The sequence below is a fragment of the Staurois parvus genome, unplaced genomic scaffold (assembly GCF_062004578.1).
Source record: "Staurois parvus isolate SC_StPar_1 unplaced genomic scaffold, SC_StPar_1.0 ptg000855l, whole genome shotgun sequence".
NCBI classification, from domain to species: domain Eukaryota; kingdom Metazoa; phylum Chordata; class Amphibia; order Anura; family Ranidae; genus Staurois; species Staurois parvus.
The window spans coordinates 116,135-128,322 of NW_028318651.1; the positions used below are offsets into that span (position 1 = coordinate 116,135).

General features: G+C 43.9%; 1 protein-coding gene across 1 annotated transcript in view; it reads left to right on the top strand.

Moving 5' to 3' along the window:
- HSPBAP1 (HSPB1 associated protein 1) overlaps positions 1-12,188 on the top strand; it is a 142,204-nt gene that overhangs the window by 26,066 nt on the left and 103,950 nt on the right. Inside the window, exon 3 of the mRNA XM_089655606.1 lies at positions 8,347-8,531. Within this exon, the coding sequence (XP_089511732.1) occupies positions 8,347-8,531 (185 nt within the window). The remainder of the gene's footprint in view (positions 1-8,346; positions 8,532-12,188) is intronic.

The window sequence follows — 12,188 nt, forward strand, 5'->3', positions numbered from 1 at the left end:
ATTGTAGCCACTGACACCAGTGCAGGCGGTTATTATTGTAGCCACTGACACCAGTGCAGGGGGTTATTATTGTAGCCACTGACACCAGTGCGGGGGGTTATTATTGTAGCCACTGACACCAGTGCGGGGGGTTATTATTGCGTTCACTGACACCAATGCGAGGGGCTATTACTGAATCCACTGATACCAATACTGGGTGTTGTTGCATGCACTGACACCAATCCACTGATTCCCCCCTCTCTATTGGTCCTGTTTATCATTATCACTGAAAGTGAATGAAAATCCCAAATTTGGGGTCATCCCCAGAAAAATAGTAGAAGGTAAATCTTCCAATAGGGACAGTTGTTCTGGTGACCTGGGGGGCCCAAGGGATTTCTTGATTTGCAAAATCTCCCCAATGAGACAGAAACAAAAAAAAACTGACAGGGTTCTGACCTTACTCTGTCCAAAAAGGAAAAAAAAAGGTTTTCTTATTGTTCTACTTTAACATTAGAAATGAGGACAAAGAATTGAAAAAAAAATCTGGAATCAAAAATTAATCCTCGCCTTTTTATTGTGTTTTATTGTTCAAAAATCTTTTTTTTAACATTTCAACAAGGCTTTACCCATATGGAAGAAAATATATTTGAAATGCTCCAATTTTAGGCCATATTTAATATATATATATATATATAAATATAAAATATGGCCAAATAGATTTCAGATATTTATCAATACATTTGGGAAGCATATTTAAAAAAAATAAATAAATAAAATAAAATAATAATATATATATATAATGTTGAAATGCATTATTATTACAAAATATATGAAAAATATTTTTAAGAATACATTTCAAATGTGCTATATGACTTTAACCATTAGCCGCCCGGCCAATGGCCGTTTGGCGGCTTCAAAACTGTCTCTGCACTCCGGGTGCACACCATTTGGCGTGCTCCCGCACATGCGCAGTTTGCGCTAATGCAGAGCGGCGCAGCAGTGCGATCTGTCACCGGCCGTGCACCTCGGACACGGCCGATAACAGATCCGAGTACCGACTCCCGTTGCTGGTACCATGTGACCTGCTGTGACCAATCACAGCAGGTCACATGACAGTTGTATACAATGGATGGCTTCATTCATGATGCCATCCATTGTATACTAGTGTCTAGCTGTGAATGGTCACAGCAGGTCACATGCACATGTCATGTGATTAGCTGTGACCAAATCACAGCTAAGCACAAAAAAAAAAAAGCTGAATGAATCGATTTCATTCAGGTAAATGCTTGCTTATAGCAAAGTAATTCTTTGCTATAAGCAAATTGTGTAAAAAAAAAAAAAAAAAAAAAAAATACTGATCACTTCCCCAAAGTAGTACACTGTTACTATGGTAACATTGTACTACTTTGGTCATAGTAAAATATGAAAAAAAATCTTAAAAAAAATAAAATAAAATGTAATAAAAAATTAAATATAATAAAAAAATAAAAAAAAATAAAAAATATATATATATACTTTTTTTTTCATACTGTCACCTGTCAGTGTCCATGTTCACCGCCATGCCAGTTATATGATGACGCTGTACTGCACTGGTGACAGTATGTAAAAAAAAAAATAGTGAAAATAATTTTTTTAATTTTTAAATTTTCCGAAAAATTATGACAAAAAAATACAACTTCAAAAAACTCGCCATGCCTCTTATGAAGTACGTCGGACTGTCTACTCTGCAAAAAGGGGTCATTTGGGGATATCTGTACTGTCCTGACATTTGGGGGATATCTGTACTGTCCTGACATTTGGGGGATATCTGTACTGTTCTGACATTCTTGGACCTCAAGAAATTAGATTGGCCGTCAGTACTTCAGGATTGATCAATATTCAGATCTATACCATAGTTTGTGAACTCTATAACTTTCCTACAAACTAAAAAATACATCCTGATTTGGGTTATTTTCACCAAAGACATGTAGCAGAATACATCTCGGCCTAAATTTATGAAGAACAATTATTTATTTGTAAACTTTTATAACAGAAACAAAGAAAAATGTGGGTTTTTTTCAAACTTTTTGGTCTTTTTTTGTTAATTTAGCAAAAAATAAAAACCCCAGCGGTGATTAAATACCACCAAAAGAAAGCTCTAGTTGTGTGAAGAAAATTATAACATTTTAGTTTGGGTACAGTGTTGTATGACCGCGCAATTGTCATTCAAAGTGTGAGAGCGCTGAAACCTGAAAAATGGCCTGGGGGCAGGAAGGGGGAAAATTGCACGGTATTGAAACGGTTAAAAATACAAATTTACATTTTTGGAATGCATTTACAAATATATGTTAAAATTACTTTTTTATATGATGAAAAAAATCTGAAGAATGTATTTAAAATATATATATATATATATATATATATATATATATATATATATTTAAAAATATAATTTTTTAAAATATTTTCTTCAGATTTTTTTTTAACATATAAAAAAAGTCAATTTAACATATATTGTTTACATATACTTGTAAATGCATTCCAAAAATGTACATTTGTATTTTTAAAGACATGCAGTATATCTGAAATGTATTTTTAAAAATATTTTTCATATATTCTGTAATAAAAATGCACTTCAATATACAGTGTATATATATATATATTTATATGTGTATGTATGTATGTGTGTGTGTGTGTGTGTGTGTATATATATATATATATATATATATATATATATATTTATATATGAATATGGCCAAAATTGTAGCATTTCAAATATATGTGAATATATTTGGGAAGAATATTTTTAAAATATATTTCAAATCTCTTTTTCTTCCATGTGGGTATATTCGTGCTCAGTGAGGGCGAACGCTCAGAGGGGGTTTTCCTCGCCATGCAGAGGACAGCTCAGGGCTGGAAAGTTTCTGCAAAGTTCCGCCGCAGTGAGATGAAGAGAAAATATTGGCGAGTGCAAAACTGTTTGTAGACCGCCGCGCTCCGTGCTTCGCCTTCGAGCTCCACATTCACCTTTTAATCCGCCGCGTTCCCCCGTCCTGCCGCAGAACATCACTGAGCGCCTCGCTTCAGGGGGTACAAGACTGAACTAACGATCGCTCACCTCGGCCTGCGATGAGGCGTTCGATCCTCTGATCACGTCAGGTCGCGGCGTGGAGATGACAGCCCCTCCCGTGAGAATTCCGTCTTTTGTTCTCGGAATTCACAGCCGTCTGAAGACTCCGAGACTCTCCGGAACATCCGCGAGCGCGATTTAGCCTCTCCGCTGCTCAGGAGGGAAAACACTCGGCGGGTTCAGCTCTGATCACAGCGATGGCGGACGCGTCAAAGTTTGTTTTTTTTTTCTCTTCTTGACGAAGTGACACTTTACGTTTCAAGTCTGTTTTCAAAGACGGTGATAAAAACCTTTCGTACGCCGAGCGCGGTTCTGTATTTGTACGCGCCGAGCCGAGGAGGAAGGAGCTGTTATTGTAATGTTTACCTTTTGGGGAATTTTATTTTGGCTTTTTGTATTTTTTATTTTTTTTTTCTCTTTTATTGTCAGCGTGAAAGAAATAACATTCTGGAAAAAAACAAACTTCACGGCGACTTAAAGAGGTATTAAATCTTCAGCGTTCTGTAGTCTACCACATGGGACACAATAAAATAAACATTCCCCAGGAAAACGTTTTACTTTTTTGCCCCAAAGCTTGCAATTTACAACTTTCAATGCTGCTAGCAAGCCCCCTACTGTATGCGATGGCATTAGGCAGGTGACAGGTACTCTTTATGGAGATATTAGGCTGGATTCATACTTGAGCGTTGCGTCTTTGAGCAATTTTTGCCCTTTTTTTTTTTTGCATGCGATTTTTGCGTGTTTTTGTTAGTTTTTTAGGCATTTTCGATCTTTGGCGTTTTTTATTCGCTAGTAGAGAAAAATATCTTCTGTTACATCATTAATTGCTATGTTTTAACACTTCTTTTAGCTTTTCCATCAGCTTTTCTTTCTTTTTTTTTTTTTTTTCTTTTTTTTATTTATTACTCATTTATAATATTTTTTTTTGTTAGAGTAGGGTAGAGTGGGGTTATTATTTTATGTATTGTCTTCCTTTAATTTTTTTTTCGTTACAGTGTTAATAATAATCATCATCATGATAAATGAAAAATAAAAACAAATGATCATAAATAATAAATGAATAATATCTAATAATTAACCCCATAACCCTTTTGAAAAATTAAATAAATTGTTATGTTATTAATATTAAAAATTTACTTTGTGTTAGGGTGTTTTACTTTATTATAATATTAGATATTATTATCTATTATTATAATAAAATAAAACACCCTAACACAAAATAAATAATAATTATTATTAATAATAAATTATTATTAATAATAATAATAATAATAATAATAATAATAATAATAATAATAATAATAAATTATTAGCAGCATTATTACTAGTGGTGCACTGAAATGAAAATTCTGGTGCCGAAACCAATACTGAAAATTCAGAATGCAGTGGCTGAAAACCGAACCAAAACCAAAATCTCTGCGTATGTGGGGAAGCTCCAATTTTTTATTTTTTATATTTTTTCTACTTTAGTGTGTGTGTATATATGTATGTGTGTGTATGTATGTATGCGTGTGTGTGTGCGTGTGTGTGTATATATGTATGTATATATATATATATATATATATATATATATATATATACACACATATATATATATATATATATATATATATATATATATATATATATACACATATATATATATATATATATATATACACATATATATATATATATATATATATATATATATATATATACACACACACACAGTCTCCTGTATCGGCTAAATTTTTCCGACAGGGCTATTTTCGGCCGATACGTTCCAGTGGCCGAAATTTCGATGCATCCCTAATTATTACTATTATTTTTTTTTGTGTGTGTTAGGGTTATTTATTATTATTATAATTTTGTTTTTTTTTTGTAGGGTTAGGGAGCTAAGTTTAAGTGTTAAAATTAATAATATGAAATAATAAAGAGTCATTAACACTTAAACTTAAACCCTAAAAAAAAAAAAAAAAAAAAAAAAAAGGATCAGTATACACATAAATAAATACATAAATAAATTAAAAATCATAATAAATAAAATTAATAATATGCAATAATAAAGAGTCATTATTTATCATGATTTTAAATTAATTATGTATTTATTTTACATTTATTTATACATATACTGATACTATTTTTTTTTTTAACATTATTTAATTTGAGCTGAAAACCACGCAAAAAAAAAGCACGAAAAAAAAACGTGCACACCGTGCATTTCCATTAATTTCTCTGGGATTAAAAATGCGCAAATCTGCCCGGTTTGAACTGCAAAAAAAGCTCAAGAACTTGTCTGGTCTCAGACGACTTGGAGTGGAGATGTGAACCGTTGGAGAATTATTGATTTTTGCTTCTCAAGTATTTTGGAGCTTGGAGTTACAAAACTCTCAGGTGTGAATGGGACCTCGGGGGGGGGGGGGGGGGAGATTTACTACAAATGGAGAGGGCCAAATCTGGTGCAGCTCTGCACGGCATCCGACTTGGTGATGGAAGGCTTGGATGCAGCTGCTCGGCCATGGAAACCCATTCCATGATGCTCTCTACGCACTGTTGTTGGGCTCATCTGAAGGCCACACCAAGTTTGGAGGTCTTTAGCTATTGACTCTGCAGACAGTTGGTGACTTCTGCACACTGTGCGCTTCAGCATGCGCTGACCCCGCCCTGTCATGTGACGTGGCCTACCACTTGGTGGCTGAGTGGCTGTTGTTCCCAGTTGCTTCCACTTTGTTATAATCCCACTAACAGTTGAGCGTGGAATATTTAGTAGCCAGGAAATGTCACGGATGGACTTATTGCCCAGGGGGCCACCTATCACGGGACCACGCTTGGAGTCACTCAGCTCCTGAGAGCGACCCATTCTTTCACCAATGTTTGTAGAAGCCGTCTGCATGCCTATGGGCTTGATTGTATACACCTGTGTCCATGGAGGGGATTGGAACACCTGAATCACATGATAGGGAGGGGATTGGAACACCTGAATCACATGATATGGAGGGGATTGGAACACCTGAATCACATGATATGTAGGGGATTGGTGCACCTGAATCACATGATATGGAGGGGATTGGAACACCTGAATCACATGATATGTAGGGGATTGGAACACCTGAATCACATGATTGGGAGGGGATTGGAGCACCTGAATCACATGATTGGCAGGGGATTAGAGCACCTGTGGCCAGTGGTGTGTTTTGGTTTTGTGGTGCCCTAGGCAAGACTAAAATAGGGCACCCCCCCACATCTAAATTTGCCCCACCCCTTCCTGTTTAAGATCTACCCCTTCATCTGTAAACTCCACCCCTTTCTCTTTAGGTTCCACCTCTTTCTATTAGAGCTCCACTCACTGACACCAATGATGGGGCACTATTCCTCCCACTAATAAGAATGATGTGGCACTATTCCTCCCACTGACACCAATGATGGGGCACTATTCCTCCCACTGACACCAATGATGGGGTACTATTCCTCCCACTGACACCAATGATGGGACACTATTTCTCCCACTGACACCAATGATGGGGCACTATTCCTCCCACTGACACCAATGATGGGGCACTATTCCTCCCACTGACACCAATGATGGGACACTATTCCTCCCACTGACACCAATGATGGGGCACTATTCCTCCCACTGATACCAATGATGGGGCACTATTCCTTCCACTGACACCAATGATGGGGCACTATTCCTCCCACTGACACCAATGATGGGGCATTATTCCTCCCACTGACACCAATGATGGGGCACTATTCCTTCCACTGACACCAATGATGGGGCACTATTCCTTCCACTGACACCAATGATGGGGCACTATTCCTCCCACTGACACCAATGATGGGGCACTATTCCTCCCACTGACACCAATGATGGGGCACTATTCCTTCCACTGACACCAATGATGGGGCACTATTCCTTCCACTGACACCATTGATGGGGCATTTTTGGGTAGATTCCTCCTCCCGTCCTCTCCAGGGGGTCTCTGCTTCTTGTGCTTCTCTCGGCTCAGCTCTATTTCTTCATTACATAAGCAGATTGTGTCACGCATCCACGATCGCCGCCACCAACATGCAACAATCGCACGACCGCGACTAACAATAATACGTCACGCCCACGGCGTCAGACCCCAGACCTTCTCACCAAACTCGTGACCGAAGGACCGGCCGATCTAAAACCGCGGTGTGACGCGTGTAACAAGGCCACACTCAGCTGCACCCAGCACAGCGATTGCCCAGCTAATGGACTACAATCGGTGCCTGCAGCCTAAATGCGCTTGTTACTGGGTCGGGTTAATTACGCAACTAACCCTCTACTGCCACCACCACTTTTGTCGGAGACTGGGAAACTCCCGTTATCAAATATACACTATAATGATTAAAATATTGATCTATATAGCACGGCCCGCGGACCTACTATACAGAGATATAACAAACAGTAGCGTCTCTTCAAAGGCAGGGATTCGTGAATTGCAAGTAAGCGCTTAAAAACAGTTTAACACTTTCAGAAAGAAAGATTTATTACTAAAAGAGTCAAAACAGGTGCAATACAATATTTACAAAGAGATGTCACAAAAATATATATATATGTATATAAAGACACAGCAAAGAGATAATTAGGAAGAAGATTACAGGGTTAAGTTACTTGCCCATATGCCTGGGTTTGCAGATCCAAGTTGAGAGCAGGGTGAGTTCTTGATCTCCTTTTGTTACGATGTTGCTGGGAGATCTCTGTGTGTGTGTCCAGCTCTAGCTCACTTGTCTCTTCCTAAAAGTCCCTCTCAAAGGGGGGGGGGGCTCTGACTACACGTTTTGGGAGTGGTCAGTGGGAAACTCTGTTAACTACAGCTTCATAATACATGACATGAAACATACGGTTGACCTGAGGAATGTGCAATTACTCTGGTCAGTTTGAAAAAGTCTGGGCTTATGCCGTTTTGGGTCAATGCTTCCCAGCCCTCTGAGAAATGCTGCCTTATCAGACGTAGGTGAGAAAGGTGACAGTTTTCCCAGACTGCTGGCACCACCAGGAATGCTTCACCTGGTTGACCTACACCATCTGTCAGGAGATAACATTTGCCTCTCAGGACTGGAAAGGGGGGGATGTGAGGAATGATAGAGGAATACCTCAAATAACAGACAGGACAAGACAAAGAAGAACTCCGCTTCCAGCTCTGATGAGCTAGTTTGTTACAGATTGTACTTCCTCCTCCACGGTGCAGTACGGCGACTTCACTCACTACCAATCTCCTTTTTTTTTTTTTTTTTCTCCTACGCAGAGCCGCAGTTTGAAACTCAGTGCGATTATATCGATGGAACGGTCGAGGAGTTCCGGCGTTGGATTGGTGAAGATTCTTCGGAGCGGTGTGGAGCTTTCAGAGGGTTTGACGTGGCGAAGTTCTGGGCGTACGCCGACTATAAGTACTTGGCTGTCCTGTTCGAAGACAAACCAATCGTCCTGCAGGTGAGACGAATAAGGGGACAGATGGACATGGGGAGGTCCTTTAACCACTTCCCGTCCGGCCCATGTACATAAACGGCCAGACGGGGGCAGTGCAGGGGCGGGTGGGTGTTTATAAACGTCCTCCCACATTTTCTGCCTGTGCGCACCCCCTGGCTGCCCGCTGTGTCCTCTGGAACACTGATCGCTGTACGGGACCTCTGTGCGAGGTCCCGATCATGTGATCACTGGTTGGCCAATCGGTGATCACATGCAGAGTAGTAAGCAAGATGTCACTTCTGACATCATTGCTTACTACGTGTGAAATCTGTGAATGATCACCGAGATCACATGGTACAGGGCCATTCACAACAGCCTTGTACCATGTGACAAGCTGTGACCAATCACAGCTCACACAGTATTTCCCAATTGTTGCAAGAATGCAGCCAGAGAGAAGGAGAAATGATTGCTTTTACAGCCTTTATGGGTGTAAAAGCAATCAGTGTAAAAAAAAAAAAATTCTTCATCACCCCCCACAAGTAGTATCACTATGGTGACAGTATGTTACAAAAAAAAAAAAACAACATAAATAATAATATTAAAAAAAATAAAAATGTAAAAAAAAAATTTTGAAAAATGTTTAATTTTTGGTTTTAAACGAATTTGGGTTATTTTTTTTTTTTTTTACGAAAGAGATAACTGAATACATTTTGACCAAGATTTATGGAGAAAGATTGATTATTTACTTGCAAACTTTTATAAGAAAAACACCTTTTTATAAAATTTTTATCTGTCTCAAAAAATGTAAAAAAATTCATATGGGTTCAGTGTTGCATGACCGCACAATTGTCATTCAAAGTGTGATAGCGCTGAAAGCTGAAAATTTGGCCTGGACTGGAAGGGGGGGCAAGTGTCCGGACTGGAAGGGGGGGAAAGTGTCCGGACTGGAAGGGGGTGAAAGTGTCCGGACTGGAAGGGGGGGAAAGTGTCCGGACTGGAAGGGGGGGCAAGTGTCCGGACTGGAAGGGGGTAAAGTGTCCGGACTGGAAGGGGGGGCAAGTGTCCGGACTGGAAGGGGGGGAAAGTGTCCGGACTGGAAGGGGGGGCAAGTGTCCGGACTGGAAGGGGGTAAAGTGTCCGGACTGGAAGGGGGGGAAAGTGTCCGGACTGGAAGGGGGTGAAAGTGTCCGGACTGGAAGGGGGTGAAAGTGTCCGGACTGGAAGGGGGGGAAAGTGTCCGGACTGGAAGGGGGGGCAAGTGTCCGGACTGGAAGGGGGTAAAGTGTCCGGACTGGAAGGGGGGGCAAGTGTCCGGACTGGAAGGGGGGGAAAGTGTCCGGACTGGAAGGGGGGGCAAGTGTCCGGACTGGAAGGGGGTAAAGTGTCCGGACTGGAAGGGGGGGAAAGTGTCCGGACTGGAAGGGGGTGAAAGTGTCCGGACTGGAAGGGGGGGAAAGTGTCCGGACTGGAAGGGGGGGCAAGTGTCCGGACTGGAAGGGGGGGCAAGTGTCCGGACTGGAAGGGGGTAAAGTGTCCGGACTGGAAGGGGGGGAAAGTGTCCGGACTGGAAGGGGGGGAAAGTATCCGGACTGGAAGGGGGGGAAAGTGTCCAGACTGGAAGGGGGTGAAAGTGTCCGGACTGGAAGGGGGGTGAAAGTGTCCGGACTGGAAGGGGGGTGAAAGTGTCCGGACTGGAAGGGGGGGGAAAGTGTCCGGACTGGAAAGGGGTGAAAGCGTCCGGACTGGAAGGGGGGGAAAGCGTCCGGACTGGAAGGGGGGGGAAGCGTCCGGACTGGAAGGGGGGGATAGCGTCCGGACTGGAAGGGGGGGGAAGCGTCCGGACTGGAAGGGGGGTGAAAGCGTCCGGACTGGAAGGGGGGGAAAGCGTCCGGACTGGAAGGGGGGAAAGCGTCCGGACTGGAAGGGGGGAAAGCGTCCGGACTGGAAGGGGGGAAAGCGTCCGGACTGGAAGGGGGTGAAAGCGTCCGGACTGGAAGAGGGGTGAAAGCGTCCGGACTGGAAGGGGGGGAAAGCGTCCGGACTGGAAGGGGGTAAAGTGTCCGGACTGGAAGGGGGGGGAAGTGTCCGGACTGGAAGGGGGGGCAAGTGTCCGGACTGGAAGGGGGGGCAAGTGTCCGGACTGGAAGGGGGGGCAAGTGTCCGGACTGGAAGGGGGGGCAAGTGTCCGGACTGGAAGGGGGGGGAAGTGTCCGGACTCGAAGGGGGGGCAAGTGTCCGGACTGGAAGGGGGTAAAGTGTCCGGACTGGAAGGGGGGGAAAGTGTCCGGACTGGAAGGGGGGGAAAGTGTCCGGACTGGAAGGGGGGGAAAGTGTCCGGACTGGAAGGGGGGGAAAGTGTCCGGACTGGAAGGGGGGGGGGAAGTGTCCGGACTGGAAAGGGGGGAAAGTGTCCGGACTGGAAAGGGGGGAAAGTGTCCGGACTGGAAGGGGGTGAAAGTGTCCGGACTGGAAGGGGGGGAAAGTGTCCGGACTGGAAGGGGGGGGGGAAGTGTCCGGACTGGAAAGGGGGGAAAGTGTCCGGACTGGAAAGGGGGGAAAGTGTCCGGACTGGAAGGGGGGGAAAGTGTCCGGACTGGAAAGGGGGGAAAGTGTCCAGACTGGAAGGGGGGGAAAGTGTCCGGACTGGAAGGGGGGAAAGTGTCCGGACTGGAAGGGGGGAAAGTGTCCGGACTGGAAGGGGGGAAAGTGTCCGGACTGGAAGGGGGGAAAGTGTCCGGACTGGAAGGGGGGAAAGTGTCCGGACTGGAAGGGGGTAAAGTGTCCGGACTGGAAGGGGGGGTAAAGTGTCCGGACTGGAAGGAGGGGAAAGTGTCCGGACTGGAAGGGGGGGCAAGTGTCCGGACTGGAAGGGGGGGCAAGTGTCCGGACTGGAAGGGGGGTAAAGTGTCCGGACTGGAAGGGGGGTAAAGTGTCCGGACTGGAAGGGGGGTAAAGTGTCCGGACTGGAAGGGGGGTAAAGTGTCCGGACTGGAAGGGGGGTAAAGTGTCCGGACTGGAAGGGGGGTGAAAGTGTCCGGACTGGAAGGGGGGGGAAGTGTCCGGACTGGAAGGGGGGGGAAAGTGTCCGGACTGGAAAGGGGTGAAAGCGTCCGGACTGGAAGGGGGGGAAAGCGTCCGGACTGGAAGGGGGGGGAAGCGTCCGGACTGGAAGGGGGTGAAAGCGTCCGGACTGGAAGGGGGTGAAAGCGTCCGGACTGGAAGGGGGTGAAAGCGTCCGGACTGGAAGGGGGTGAAAGCGTCCGGACTGGAAGGGGGTGAAAGCGTCCGGACTGGAAGGGGGTGAAAGCGTCCGGACTGGAAGGGGGTGAAAGCGTCCGGACTGGAAGGGGGTGAAAGCGTCCGGACTGGAAGGGGGGGAAAGCGTCCGGACTGGAAGGGGGGGAAAGCGTCCGGACTGGAAGGGGGGGAAAGCGTCCGGACTGGAAGGGGGGGAAAGCGTCCGGACTGGAAGGGGGGGAAAGCGTCCGCACTAGAAGTGGTTAAAGCTGAAGGTTAATCTGGTTATTTTTTTTTCCTTCCCTGGTCCCCCTCCCCGCCCATAAACATGGGAATGGTATTATTTAAAAAAAAATATATATATATTTTTATGACCTTATTTTAGTCCCAGTGATGGTATTACTGGTACTCTGTGCTTCTCTATGCTAAGCAATCAGATCGTCA